The sequence below is a fragment of the Athene cunicularia genome (genome assembly GCF_003259725.1).
Source record: "Athene cunicularia isolate RWA chromosome 12 unlocalized genomic scaffold, athCun1 chr12_part1, whole genome shotgun sequence".
In the NCBI taxonomy this organism is placed as follows: domain Eukaryota; kingdom Metazoa; phylum Chordata; class Aves; order Strigiformes; family Strigidae; genus Athene; species Athene cunicularia.
The window spans coordinates 13089401-13104692 of NW_020799116.1; the positions used below are offsets into that span (position 1 = coordinate 13089401).

The 15292-nt window shown below is 48.6% G+C and overlaps 1 protein-coding gene across 4 annotated transcripts in view; it reads left to right on the forward strand.

The window, feature by feature from the left end:
• The window catches only part of LMCD1 (LIM and cysteine rich domains 1), a 59966-nt gene that overhangs the window by 21776 nt on the left and 22898 nt on the right, over positions 1-15292 (forward strand). For 2 of the 4 annotated variants that reach the window (XR_003399294.1, XR_003399296.1), the window contains exons 3-6: positions 600-855; positions 6057-6392; positions 12126-12341; positions 12782-13944. Coding sequence is in view for 1 of the 4 variants with exons in the window: in XM_026857420.1 (XP_026713221.1) it covers positions 600-855; positions 6057-6392; positions 12126-12341; positions 12782-12940 (967 nt within the window). In the remaining 3 variants the exon portion in view is untranslated. Of the gene's footprint in view, positions 1-599; positions 856-6056; positions 6393-12125; positions 12342-12781; positions 13946-15292 lie in introns of those variants that run through there. The other 2 variants (XR_003399295.1, XM_026857420.1) reach the window with 2 other exon arrangements.

The window sequence follows — 15292 nt, forward strand, 5'->3', positions numbered from 1 at the left end:
GGGGGGGGGGCTGGAGCACCTCCTTGTGAGGACAGGCTGAGAGAGTTGGGGGTGTTCAGCCTGGAGAAGAGAAGGCTCTGGGGAGACCTTAGAGCGGCCCCCCAGTACTTAAAGGGGCTACAGGAAAGGGGGGAGGGACTCTTTATTGGGGAGGCAGATAGGGATAGGATGTGGGGTAATAGTTTTAAACTGACAAAGGGTAGATTGAGATTAGATGTAAGGAAGAAATTCTTCCCTGTGAGATGCTGGCATAGGTTGCCCAGAGAAGCTGTGGCTGCCCCTTCCCTGGAAGGGTTCAAGGCCAGGTAGGACGGAGCTTTGGGCAACCTGGGCTGGTGGAAGGTGTCCCTGCCCATGGAAGGGGGGTGGGACTGGATGGGCTTTAAAGTCCTTTCCAACCCTAACAGGGTTATGATTCTATGAATTGTGCCAAATACCCATGTGCAGCTCAGGCCACGGGAGCCTTTTATCTGATGCCATAACCCTGGTCTGCGTTTAATCTTTGGAAAAGGGTGACACTGTGGCTCAGCCATCACATGATCACATGCCCACCGTGGCCCAACTTGCACCAGAAGGATGATCTCACTTCTCATCCACAGGAAAATCTGCAAGTCGTGCAAATGCAGCCAGGAGGATCACAGCCTCAGCTCAGACCTGGAGGATGATCGGAAAATTGGGCGCCTGCTGTCGGACTCCAAGTACGCCACTCTCACCGCCCGGGTGAAAGGGGGTGATGGCGTTCGCATTTACAAAAGGAACCGCATGATCATCACCAACCCCATCGTGTCTCGGAAAGACCCCACCTTTGACACCATCACATATGAGTGGGCTCCACCAGGGCTCACCCAGAAGCTGGTAAGATGATCCACAGCATGGTTGGCAGGTAGTTGTGTTGCTTAATGGAGAACATAACTCAGCTCTGGAATAAAGTTATCGGGGAAAAATAGTAAAATATATGGTTTGCCTCAGAGAGCAAAAAATGTACGTAACACTTTGTATTTTGGAAAACCACGTAAATAATCAGAGTAGGTAGGAGAGAGGAATGCCTTTGGGTTTTTATAGGTTTGCTTACATTTCTAGGAGAAATCTTGATGGGTTTTACAACTATAAAGCTTACTACTTGGGTAAAGCTCATGTCCAATAAAAACACTGCTGTGGAGACATCCCATCCCTGCTGTCCTGCCAGTTGTACCACGCCTGTGCAGCCCACACAGGCGTCTGCATGCTCCCAAACCCCAGGCTGGATGCAGGAGAAATTCCTGCAGGCCTTCTTAGGTCGGGGTGTTGGTCCTCTCCTTAAACACCCCCAGGAGAGCACCCAGGAGGCAGAATGCGCTGCAAACTGTGGGACACCCCCAGGACAAGTTAACTCCTGAGACTGCCTCCGTGCTTTTCAAACAAGGTGGGTCTGGGCTGGTCTTCTGGGAGAAACAGTGGAGACAAGCTGTTTGGGTAGTTTATCTGGGTAGGAGGCATTGTCCTGGGCTTTGACCTCCCTGTTGGAGAGGCTTGTTGAGTCTGATCTGCAAATCTGGGTGTGAGCCTGTCCCAGGACAAGCCAGTGCAGGTAGAGGGAGGTAGCTGGGACACTTCCCCTAACCTGGAGGGTTTTTTCAGGAAACACCTCAGGAAATTACACTTTAGTCTCTCAAAAGCAGAGAAATTAATGTGGAAAGAAGTAATGCTGCATCTAAATCCAGTGCTGTGCTTCTAAATTATTCTGGTATGGATATGGGCTTTAATAGGGGCAAAATAACTGTAGCCTTTCATATAGTAATTATTTTCCTTGCTTGCTTGAGGTAGTCATTACAATCTTGGATTTAAAGTAGGCCTGGCATCTCAGATTTATTAACCAGGAATGTAACTTGTGCCTCTGTAAATCACAGAATGGCCCCAAACCTCCCCAGAACACAGCCTTGTTTCCTGTTGAATCTGCATCACCTTGCCCCGGATGAGCACCTGTGCGAATGCCAGCATGGAGCCAGAGGAGTGTGCTGACAGGGTTTCCTTCGTGGCTGAACTTCTGTGTAATGCTGTTTTTTGGCTCTGACTTGCTGGGCAAGCCGAGGAGGGAAAGGGGGTTTAATTTCTCTTAGCGGTGGTGGGCAGCCGGGTAGTTGTGCCTCACCACTCACAGAAGAGCATCACTCCAGTGGAAAAGATCCTCTGGCAGTGGTGGGCTTGGACCCTCTCTGCCCAGGGACCCTCCTACTGCCTCAGCTGAGGTGCAGCACTAGCCCGTCCCTGTCCCCAGCAGATTTATGGAGTTTCCTCCCCCAAGGACCAGTTTGCCATGCCAAGGCCTGGGAGCATCCTGCCCACAGCTTCTGCCTGCGGGGGCCTGAACTCTGCCTGTCCCTGCTGCCTGAGGAACCCCTCCCAGACTCAGTGTTGGAGCTGAGAATTTTTTTTTTTCCTTACAGCTAAACATAGTCTAGTCCAAATAAAAAATACTTGTTTAGGTTTTGTAAAGAGACCTCAGGGTAAAAAGGGGAGATGGAGAGCATGGTCCCATGCCAAGGTCTGGATCTGAAAACAAGCCCCCAGCCCCACCTTCCCTCCCGTGCCTGGTTTCTGTCTGGGTGAGCAATATTGCGATGTGAGAATGAATGGAAGTGGTTTTTGGGGTGTGGAAGTGTTAGCCAGCAGAGCATTTCTTGAGGGAAAGCATTTAACTGGCTTTTAACTGTGTTGTGGTACTAAAAACATCATATATTACACTGTCATTAGTGGACAGCTTTTGCTCTTCAAATTAAACAAATAGTTTAAAGCTGCTGAAAATTACAACCAGATTTTCTTAAAAGAAGAATTGGGGAAACAAATGTGAAATCGCAGCTGCAGACCCAAGAGGCAGACTGACTGTTTCTCAAGACTCAGTTGCCCTTACCCTCTTGGAAAGGCTGACTGGGGGGGGCTTGAAGTCTGTACTGGGAATGCAGTTGGGGTCAGTGGTGTTCGCTGGAGCAGACTGCTGGGCTTTAATGAGGGACTGAGACCCCCACCCATCCGACTGCCCAACTGATTAATCGTTGCGCCAATGCTCACAGCCTTTTCTTTGGTAGGAGCTGGCCCAGCAGGAATGTTTGTTTAACAACTGTTTGCCTTCCGCAGGTCCCGTGGGGAATCAGGGAGCTCGTGAGGGATGGGGAGAACAATGATGGCACTCTGCCCACCCAGCCTGATTCATTAAACATGCTGCTCAGCCCGGATTTATCAGAAACCCAGGTTTTGCTGCTCAACGGGCTGGCTGCAGCACGGGATTGGCTCCTTGCTGTGAAGGATGGCCAAACCTGTGGCTGCTGGGCTGCTTTCTTTTTCTTTGGGCCTGAACTCTGATGGTACCCCGTTGTGAGCGTGTCTTTGTGACCCCGAATGCAGCCCCATGCAGCAGAGGCTGTGGGGAACAAACCAGTCCCTGTGGTGCTGGCAAGGGGCAGCTTGGAGGGTACATGCCCCCCAAAAGCTTTGGAACTCTTGGTAGTGCCTGAAAGGATATCTTGGTTCAAGTAAACAACGTGCAGGGTTTTGAAGACAACCTTGATAAATTTTGGCTTGAAGATGAACTTGACAAACTTTTAGGAGAAATGCTGGATGTCAGCCATTCTCGGGATAGCTCAAAAGGGATTTGGGCCAAAAAGCTTTTAGTGCAGAACTGACTCGCTCCAGTGGTTTCCTTCTGAAGGCTGTGTGGAAACTTGGGATTGTTTTTAATATTGTTGTCCTGAAGTGGATGGTCCAATAATAGGAGGAAGTTCAGAGTGTGTTTTCATCAAGCTGTGCCTGGAGAAGTTATGAAGTAGTTATTCAGGGTCCTTGGGGGAAGTGGAAAGAACAGGCCATAAAATAGCTCTAAAATCCAGTAGTTAACAGTGAAAACTTAGTGCTCTTTCTCAACATTATCTGTGCTAAGGCAACACAGTAAAGCATTTGACAGTAATGCTGCATGGTAGCAGCAGGAGAAACAACTTTTTATTATCCTTGACTTTGATTTTTTGTGTCAGGCTGAATTTTTTCCCTGATCTGTTCTCTGGACACATTTTATGATGTGCAGTTATAACTTTAAGCATTCTCTTGATCAAGGAGTAAAATCCCCCGAGATGTCTGGGCAGGTACTGAAACCTGCCACCGAGCAGTCCAGCTGTACTGTTAAAGGCAGGAGACTGCTTTTCTCTCTCGCTTTGAGCACAGACATTTTGCATTGGCAGCGCAGTCTGGTGCTGGGGTGGAACAAGGTGCTTGAGCTGCACATGCTGCTCTTGTAGCTCTGGTGTAAGTGTTCATAGTAAATTAAGTGTTATAGTAAATTAAGAATTTCTTCCATTAAGATCCTACTGTGTTAACTGTTCTACCAGTGCTCTGGCTGAACCAAGCCTGCACAGGCTGCATAGCATACACTGTCCTAATGTTCAATTGTACAGCACCAAGACTTTTCTCTCCGGTTGTCTGATACCACTGGCAATATCCTTATTTTGTGGGGCAGCGCCTGCATGCAGCCTGGGAGGAGCTGTCAGGGAATTCCAGTCTTGTTTCTGAAGTTCCTATTAGGATTTCTCACTTCTGTAAAAGCCATCTGCGCACCAGATCACTTCTGCAGCATCCTGCAGCGCTCTGACTCACTACACCTGAGCAACATCTTCTTCCACAGGGCAACAGCTCTCCCCCAGTAAACTCCTGGGTAGCAGTGCTGCCGTTGCACACACACCATAGACTGGGTGTTGGTGTCTGATACTGTAATGTGCAGCAATGTTAATGTGCGCTCAAAGAAGCAAGGAAGAAGCCCTGCTTCCATTAAATCATTCATCTATTGCTGTTGCAAGTCTTCAGGCTGGAATCTTGCCCTGCAATGCTGCTGTCTGGCTGGAAGTAGCTGAGGTGGAAGCTGACACTGAAGCTTTTACAGATGTGATGAGTTGTTCAGTGTTGTGCAAACATTTCTGTAGTTAAAAGGCCGTACTGAACCAGACTATGTACACTGAACAGTTAATTGCTTCTCTACTTTTTAAAAATTCAGTTTCAAATGCTGACCAAGTAAGAAACAAATCTAATGCAGCTGGATACTGGTCTTTAAAACGGGATGGCAGAGCGCCAACTGGCTGCCCCTTAGCTCTTCACACTACAATAGGAAAAATGCGTTGAGTGGGAAACTCCCTTCCCGTTAGCACCAGGCCAGAAGAAGTTAACTGTGCAGACCCTGCTGTCCTACGAGCACTAGTTCAGAGTGGGACAGAGCTCTCACAAGATCAGTTTATTCTGCTTCTAAGATAGTGTCTAGTGGCCAGCTGAGTAGGGGACTTTATATTGGATATTTTCTTGGCATTTAGTTTCCATGTCGCAGGGCATTGGTGACCAAGCACCTTCCCTTTACTGCAGAATCAGTAGTCGGGTAGAGTTGGTGGCTGTCAGTGTTGCCTACAGACTCAACTGCTATCTGACTCCACTTCCTGTATTAAGATTTTCGGTTTTAATTGATAAAAGGGGATCTTTTACTGTAAACTATGCTGCATGCAGCCCATGAGGGCTATGGGATGCTCTTGGTGCAGCCTCTGACCTGTTCCCTAGAGCTCTCCCTGTCCTGGCATGAGACAGTAGGAAGCTGCCTAGTCTTAGGTTTTGATGTTTATGGGATTCTGGTCTTTTCAGCAGCCTTGTTGTCATGATTATGTGGAATAGTGGCATTCTAATGCCAGCAAGGGAGGGTGTGTTGGGATCTGGGAGCAAACTAGTGAAGCAAGTCTTTGCTGTTTTGCTTTCCTGGGGAGTCTGTTTTGGTGGTGGTGTTTTTTTTTTAAAAAAAAAAAAAAAGCAAAACCAAAAAGCCTCCAACCTGTTTTCTGAGGATTAAATTATTAGCAATATAACCTGACTGCTTCATGCATCTGAGCCAGTTCAGCCTCTTCTTTCTGAAGCGTAAGTTGGAACAACTCAAAGGCAGAAGGGAGGGGAAAAAGGCACAGTTTCTGCCCTGGCTCTGTAAGACAAGTGGAGTATCTGTTTGCAGAGAAAGCTCACGCTTCCCTCAGCAGCCCAGAGTAACTACCAGTGCTCTCTCCTCCCAGGCCATGCAGTACATGGAGCTGATCCCGAAGGAGATGCAGCCGGTGGCGGGGACTGACGGGGCCTACTATCGCAGGCGGCAGCTGATGAGACAACTCCCGCTGTATGACCAGGACCCCTCGCAGTGCCGCGGCCTCGCCGAGGGCGAGCTGAAGCTGATGGAAGACTTCGTGAAGAAGTATAAAGCTGAAGCACTGGGCGTTGGGGAGGTGGCGCTGCCAGGCCAGGGTGGCAGCGGGAAGGAGGAGGGGAAGCCACAGGACAAGAGCATCACTGCTGCCAAACCCCCTGAGACCACCAACGGGGCCCTGGAGAGCGTGCCCACGGCAGGACACTACGTGAGTGCTGTAGGATGGGCTGGCAGGGGTGTCCCCGCTCTGTCTGGAGACTGGGGAGCTTCCAGGGGATGGATTCAGACTCAACTAGGTGAGGGGAAAAGGCTGCACCAGCCAGGGTTATCTGTTCCCTGTTCACAATAGTGCTCCCATGGGCTCCTCTGAGCCTGCTGCAGTGCTTCCCCAAACTCCCAGAGCAGTGCTGCGATGCTGAGCTGCATCTTGAGCACTGTGAAAGACCCTGGTGTGGGGCCACTCGTGTGCTGCTGCTGAGCACAAGTGCCCACTGAGCAAGAGTGAGGGTCATCTCCCTCCCCAGCGAAAGCTGTGCTGAACCATCAAGGTCAGTAAATTTTGTTACATTACCTGTAGGAGCCAGTGATTTCACCTTTGGATTCTTGGTAGCTCTGGAAGATTGGGCATGACACCTCCCTGGATGATTGTGCACCAGTCAGGTACTCAAGATCAGAAACTGTTTCACTATGAGCTAGTGAGCAGCGTTTCCAGCCAGGCTTCCGGAGCAGCACAAGTGCAAAGACCCCGATTGATGGGAGGTGGTGGCTCAGTCTAATTAGTTGAAAGCCATGAACATGGCGATAGTGCTCCCAGGGCTGTAATCTCCCTGGGGAACTTTGAACAGAGCATGCATGTTCCTGGGCATAGAAATACTTTTCCACAGGGAAGTTATTGAGATTCCCCAACACCCTTTTAGATTTATATTCTCCCAGTGCTGTCTGAAGTGGCCATTGTGGTTGCTGAACAAATGCTTATCATAAAATGACGAGTGAAAATATTTCGTACTGGCCCTTATGAGGGTGACTTGCAGCAGATGATTTAAAGCTGGGAAAAAAATGGTGCCTGAGTGTTTTTAACGCAAGATTTTTCTAGCCATCACTGCACTGAGATTGTTACATGTTCAGAGCAGTTTTCATTTTCATTCCATATTGGGTAATGTCTCCCCTCGGCTGTGGCCTTTTCTGTTTACGTGCATCTGACTTTCAGAGTTCGGTGATACAGTAAGAGTTTTTCACTGTTGCAACAAAATACTGAATTGGACAAAGAATTTTAAGCTAAAAAAAATAGCCAAAAAAAGGAAGGCTTCCATTAAACTCATTAATAAAAGTCATCTTGGCAATGAGGGTTTATTTAGACTGCAAGTTTGTCCTTCCAAGTAAATAACTGGGATGTTATTCTCCATACTTTAAATCATCATTTTTCTAGAGACACTAGCTGAAAAATGGAACCACTTCAAAAGCAGTTGCAAGAGATTCTCTTTGACCAGCACACTGTGCAGCTTGGCTCGCAGCAGACTTCAAGTGCTGTGGTTTCTTGCTGTGCTGAAGGGAGATCCCCCTCTACCAAAGCTCTGCCTCTTTTAATCTGATCTCCCATGCAGGAGTTAATGAGGGTGATCTGGTACCAATGGGCTGTGTTCCAACATCTGACATGTGCTAAACTTCCATGAAGTGTACCGGCTTTCGCAAAACTGCACTGGAAAGAACATTCTGCCTTAGAAAAATGAGGTACAGCACTTCATGTGAGGCTGGAAGATGTGAGCAGAATGAGCTATATGAAGACAGAGAATAGATGTAAAGGGACTGAGAAATGAAGTGCATGAAGCCAACAACACTGGAGGCTTTGATGTTGTCAGTGTATTCAGGGTTGAAATGTAGCTCAGCACCCTCCAGATGTGGAGGTTTAGGTACCCCTCTACTTGTGTAACCATCTCCTGTGTGTCTCCTAAAACTTGAGTGTTAAACATGATGCCTGGTCCCCTGCCTGAGCCTCCCACCCCCCGACCCCCATTGCTCTCTGGGTGCCACTCCAGGACACGCTGTCCTCACCTGGGAGTGTATTTGTCCCAAACCTCAAAGACCTGCAGGATGGCAGCAGGAAGGAGACTTTTGGGGAAGATATGAGTGTCTTTGGTTCATAGGTGCAGGGGGAAAATAGGGTGCTGAATAGCTTGTTTTGGAGATCCTGATTCCCAAGCAGTTTGTGTGATGTTTCTTTGAGTCCATTAGAAGTAGGACACAGATTTGAATCTATTGAACACCAAACCTCTTAACTGGCACCAGCAGCTTGATTTCACCCTATTTCAGATCAAGGTGTAAGTTTGAACTACAGATTTATGGATGTGGGGGGAAAATTAATAAAAAAACCCTTTGAAAACTCTTGCTCTAGAAGAGAAGGAACCCATAAGGCACCAAATCTGCACCAAGAAACAAGCTGGAGTGATTTCCTTGGGTGTCTGTGTGGTCCCAGTGCTAAGGTGGTTAAACCTCTTACTGCACACTCAGGCCAGCTGTGTTGAAATTGGTGTGTAAAGGAAAACATACAGGGCCAATGTAAATTGCCATGAGAGGCATCTGAACTCAAACAGCTCTTTGAACTTGTCTCGGCTGCAGAGAGGGGCCCCACCACTGTAATAAGTCTGTCCTATGTGCTGAATGTTCTCCACCGAGCATAAAATTGTCTTTAACCCCCTCAGAACTAGAAAGTCTTTTCATATTAGAAGCCACTGTGTTGGAATTAAATCAAATCCTGGAGCAGTTGATCAAAATTAGGCATTGTCTCAAAAAGCTTGAGGCTGATAATGTAGCGAGCACTCAGGGGAAGCCTTGTGGTGTCTGGGGAGCTCCTTCTGTGGGAGCTGTCACTGCAAAATAGCAGCCAATGGAGAGAGCAAGGTTGAAAAAGCTGAGGAGAAAGGGATACTGTCTTGGACAGCACCTCTGGTAACTTGGCTAATAAAGTCTTCACTCCTCCCTACCCAATGGAGATGTAAAATGAGTACCAAGCTCTAATCCCATCTTAAATTTGAAGAGCCACTTTTTATTTAATGTGTAAATGGCAGGGAGATGGAGGTTATATGATGCTTAGGAAAAGCTCTGTGGATAATTGCCACAGAAAGAAACAGCAAAATAAGTTGGTTTTTTTAGCAGTTCATATTGGCAAGAAACTTGAGCTTGGAGTTGGAAGGCTGCTCATGTTTGTTCTCACTGTTAGATCTTGCAAGATAAGCAAGGCTGGGATGGATGGGCCTGGCAGCTTCTCTGGGGGTGACAGCATGGAGGCAGCAGCAAGGTTGGGCTCTGGTGCCCAGAGTCACGCAAATTTTGTGCCTTGGGGGGGAGGTACTGGGAACACAGGGAAAAATACAGCCTTGATCCCATATGATGGGCACAGAATTCATTGTTGCCCACCTGCCCTTGCCAGCAGCCAGGCTGGTGTCCCAGGGGCAGCTTTACATCCTTGTGTTCTTGTTTGTACAGACCAGGAATAGCACAGCTTCTGCCCTGTGCTGCATTTGCTCCTTCACGGGTGTGGGTCTTGGGAGTGCTTGGAAACACGTCTGAAGCCCTTTGCAGTGGAAGGAGCAGTGTCAGCAGACATATCCCCTTTCAGACTTGCAGAAAAGCCAAGCCAGGAAACATTTTTTCTCCTCTTGCACTGCCTTCGTTTGTCATGCTGGATTTCCTGGTAAAATAGGAGATGCCCATCAGCGTGGTGGAACTGCTCCAGGGACTGTGGGGCAGTTACTGAAAATCCAGACTGAAGGAAGGAGGAGACAACAGCAGAGTGTGGTGTGCTTGAAATAATAGTAATTAAACAAAGCCAAGCCACTTGGTGGGTGTAGGCCTGTAGCCTTCTGCTGTGTAAAGGGAGAATTGAGTTAAAGAAAACTCCCTAAACACAAAGAAAAGTCTGTTTAGCATTTGTCCCTTAAGTGAGCCAAAGGGACTGGACATAGTGAGGAACTTGTCTTCAGTTTGACACTTAGAGAGCTCAAAGAAACCCCCCTTCACCCCCAAGAGGCCCTTTCTGCTGCTGCCTTACTGGGCTTGTACCAGGGAGGATCACGGCGGGTCCTGTGCTTCCAGCACAGGGTTTCCCAGGCTGTGGTGGCATTGGGATGGTGTTCCTCAGGTCATGGGCCACAGCTGCCCTGTAAAAAAAAAAAAAAAAAATCTCTGCCCCATCCTCAATGTCTTCCCTGCAGCTCAGGAGATGTTAGGTTACCTTCTACTGAGAAATCTTAGTATTGTGTCTCATCTCCCCCCCCATATTAGAAGCTTGTTGACTTCCATTGGAGTGTTTGTAAGCAAAGTCCATCATCTGAGCTCAGGAAAATTCCTGGCCCCGGACCCTGTGTTGTCTGGAGCGTGCTGGAGGGGGGACACAGCAGCTCAAACCACTGCACGCACGACCCGCCAGCTGCTTCACGCTGCATCTTGGTTTCATAAAAGTCTTAGCCAGGCTACTGCAGAGATTATTAGTACAAGTCTGGCCTTGCAGCCAAGGGCTCTGCTGGGAGAGGCCCCAGCCCCTACGCAAGAGCATTTCTTTTAAGGAGTGACAGAGCACAGCCTCAGAAGCTATTGGCCTGACCTGGACTGTCCAGACTTAAATGGAAACTTAAATAACAGCCCATCAACTTCAGGGAGGAGAGCTTAGAGCTTGCTCTTAACTAATCTCAGTACCACTCTGCAGGCATGTTAAAGAGTGAACTCAGTTGGTCTTAGGTGTAATAAGCATAGATGCTGATTAATCTTCAGGTTAGCCAAATCTAATTCTGTCTCTTTGGACAGGTATAAATTGGAAGCACTGTGCTGAACTCTCTAGAATGACATCTGTCTTATGTATAGATGCATATATTTAAAAACTGTAAGAAAAGAACAAAGTTCCTAATCTCTATGCAAAATACTGTCTTTGTGCTGTACTTCTGCACTGTAGGATGTCTTAACTCTTTCTTGAAGAGCACCTTTAGCGTTTAGTGAAGGTTGGTTTTAGGTTGGGGGGGTTTCCCAAAGGCCAGGCACTTAGCTGATGGTGCCTGGGGCTATTTTTACCTGTCTGAGGATCTGGCTGGAAGGGGGTAAACAGCATTCCAGGTAAATACTGGCAAATATATATATTTATAGTACCTTCTGCATTACAGCTTGACACTCTGTCCATACGTAGCACTGGTCCAAATGTTTGCACAGGATGTGGAGTGAGAGACCTTGGGATGTTGGTTCTTTTGGCTGTGGGTGCCCTGTGATGCCCTCTGTGTTGCCTGAGTCCTACTGCATGGCTGAGATTTTCCCAGAGCTTTTCTCAAGCTGCAGCCCTTGCTTTCTCTTCAGTTTAGCGTTTTCCTTGCTCTTCCACCTTGCTGCTCTGTGTCTACAGTCTCATTTCCAACTGTGTGTTTGCTGGCCCTCCCAGGCTGATACAGCTGTAAAATCTGGCTTTGGTATTTTCAAGTTTTCCCTCAGAACAAGAGCTCAAACAAAACCAACCTAAGCTGCACAGCTTAGTGGTCCTGGAATTGTTTTATTTCCACTGTCTTCCTTGATGTTATGGGTTGTCAAGCAGGAACATAGTAGGTCCTTCAGGCTTTGCAGAAGTGGGGGAAGCATTGAGGTTGTGCTTGGAGATTGTAGTGTTGTGTTTTGCTAATTGTGCTTTTTACCAGCTGTACAGTGAAGAAAGATGCATTGCAAAGATCATGGAATGATTTGGGTTGGAAGGGACCTTAAATATCATTTATCCCCTTCCCCTGCCACAGGCAGGGACATCTTCCACTAGACCAGGTTGCTCAAAGCCCCATCCAGCTTGGCCTTGAACCCTTCCAGGGATGGCAATGGTGCCACGAATTGATATGAGAAGTAAATATCCATCCCATGCACTGAACATCGGGGCTCTGTTCCCACTTGGCCCCGCACTCACCCTGCTGCCTCTGTCTTGCAGCACTGCGAAACCTGCAAGCAGGCGGTGCCAGGGGATTGCCCAGTGGTGTACGCTGACAGGGCTGGCTACTCCCACCAGTGGCACCCGGCCTGCTTCGTCTGCTGCTGCTGTGCCGAGCCCCTCGTCGACCTCATCTACTTCTGGAAGAGCGGGGCAGCCTGGTGCGGGCGCCACTACTGTGAGAGCCTCCGGCCACGCTGCGCCGGCTGCGACGAGGTAGGGACCGCCTGCTTTTCCCCACTAAATTCGGGGTTTTTCTGGCCCAAACCTGCTCGCCTGCCTGCACCTCCCGGGATGCAGCATCCTCCTGGTGCTGGGCCCCAGGGCTGTGGCTGCTCTGGGGAGATGGAGGTGCCTGAAAATGGGGTGAAGTGGTGTGATGTTAAAGACAGCCTCGGCTGGCTGCACCAGATCTATCTCAGAACAACAATCCAGCTCTGGCTGCATTTAAAACCTGATGGTTTTATAGTGCATAATTGCAGCTTGTGACTGGCTTATTTGCACAGGAGCACTCCTGTGTCTTTTATTGACCCATTCCTGAAGCATGGCCTCCACAGCTGGGGGGCTTGGTGGGGGGCATGGGGCTGGGTCTTCCCTGCTCCTGCTGTGCTCTGGCTTGGCGAGACAGTGGAAACAAGAATCTGTCTGTCCCATAGATCATCTTCTCGGAGGACTACCAGCAGGCAGAAGGGATGGCCTGGCACAAGAAGCACTTTGCCTGCCTGGAGTGTGAGACACTGCTGACCGGCAAACCCTTCACTCTGGACAAGGCCAGCCTCCTGTGCACAACCTGCAGCAAAAGCAAACGCCTCTGAGTGGGGAGCAGCCCGGGGGAAAACCAGGCTCCCCGAGGTCCCACCAGAACTGGGGTCATTTGACAAGCACGTGAGAAAGGGGAAGGTAAAAAATATTAGAGCCTGGCCATTCACTCTCAAGCAACTCAGTGTCCCCTTGCATCCAATACAACTTGCAGGAGAATATTTCTGTGGGAGGAAGCAAAGGGAGCTCACACACCTGTGGGTGGGAGGTACATGGCATGTCTGAAGAGGAGGGACTGAAAAGGAGGTTCTGTGTTCTGCTGGTTTTTTATAAAGTCTCTCCAAGCTTCTTGTGACTCAGATCTTGTAACAGTCTTTTGGAAATAACACATCTCAAAAGTAACTTTTGGCATACTATACCTCCGGTCACAGTCAAAAACAAGTGTTGTTCATATTTGTTGAAATCCATGCTGGAAGTTTACACTACCAGGCTGCTGACAAGGTACTAAAGCAATGGGTTTGAAAAATCGGATTAACCAGAGTGATTACTTTCTGAAAGCAAATGGTATAAAATTGCAGCAACATGTAGCTGTAGCTTTCTCCTAAGTGTACCATAATGTAAAAATAACAAGATGGGCACAAAGGGCGATGGGTTTAACCCTGGTGAGATGAGAATGGTGCAGCTCTGCCCTGGAACAGCCGTCTGCCTCAATCTAGATGAGCTTTAGCCCTAAAACCAGGATGCAGAAGCACTGCTGGCGTGTCCCCCGGCCGGGCTCCCCAGCCTCCCACTGCCCGCTGCTCCAGGCGAGCGCGGTTCCACAGAGCGGCATTGTGCTCTGACAACAATGCTGGAGGTCATTAAGCATTTAGAGTGTGAGTCTTTATTTCAGCTGGGTTAGACCAGGAATTTTATGGAAAACGGCTTTCCAGCCAAAGCTGTCTTGGGGCAGGGGGTTGTGCCTGAATGCTGCAATACCCATTTTTCTTTGTACTATGTCAGTGATCCCTTCCAAGTACCAGGGAACCATCCCTTCCCCTTGGAGCTGGCAGCACCCACAGTTTGCCTGTCCCCAGGGCAGGTCCCAGTCACCTCCTGGTTCTGGAAGGGGTGACAGCATCCCAGGATCCAGCACTGAGTCTCTGCAGATAGTATTTGTTCCCTACATCAAGCGATGCTTCTGGTAGTCACTGAAAATATCAGATAGTCCAGGCTGGCAGATGTCTGTGCGCTCGGTCCTTTTTTGTGTATTAAATGTCTGTGTTATTGCCAGAGAACTGGAATTTTTTTTTTCGTAATTGAGTGTGCAAGGAGCTCACAATTGCTGGGTTTTCTTTCTGCTATAGAAGATGCTGGTTTCTCTCTAAAGCATGCTCCATGCTGCAGGTGTTTGCTTGCTTATGATAAAATAACTTGCAGTTGGGGGAAACTGTACCTGCTGCAGGGATAAGAGCTCGTGAGACCAATGAGGTGTAAAGACATATCTGAAGGGGGGGACAGTCTCTATGCTTTGTCCAGCCCTGTGCTGATGCGTGGTTGCTATTACTGGAAACGCTGGAGTAATTAAAGAGAATAAACAAAGTGCTGCCCCTGGAGCAGAGCAGGAACAGCCTGAAGTGGCAGCGATGGTTGTGGCGGTGGGGTGATGGGTGTGCGTGGCAGGGTGTCGTGGGGCACATGCTCCCGGGGTCGTTGGCCCACCCAGGTTCATCAGGGGTGCAGTAAGTGCCTGGGGGTGCCACTTCTGTAAACTTGGTCAGATGCTGCAGGTCAAGAGAGGATGTGTAGGCCTGATGCTGTGCTGGGAATAATAAAGCTCCTGTGGATACAGGCACTTTGGTAATAAGCCAAGTGGGAATGAAAAATAAAGCCCAGTGCTTAGCTTTATTGCCTCTTCTTAGTTTTGTTATAAGGGGAATGTCTTACATGTTTTAAAAAAAAAATGACGAAGACGTTTTTCTAAACCCTGTGATGTTAAGGCAGTACACTCAGTGTAAGCAGCAATAGGAACAGTGTGAAGCACCATTTAGGCATAAGCATTACCATCCAAACAGCATTCCCTGATGGAAAGTCAGTGTCCACGTGCGAACACAGCTGGTTACCTCTTGGAGTGATTTGCCTGTGTGGTATATGCACAGCCATTACACAGGTGTCTGGAAGAAAATTAAACGCAAACAAAAAAAAAGACCAACAAAACACTGAGCTTTTAAAAGGGAAAGACTATATTAACTAAACAGAAAACTCAGCAGTGTGCCACTGTTTTCTGCCTGGATGTTTCTGGTTGGGTTTGCCTTGGCTGGTGGCATAGTCCGTGCAGGGTTTGTGATGCAGCGAGCACAGGGGAGGGCTGTGCTGGGCCCCTGCCCCTTCACTGGCCCTGCCTGAATGGGGGTGCTGGCCCTCCCGCA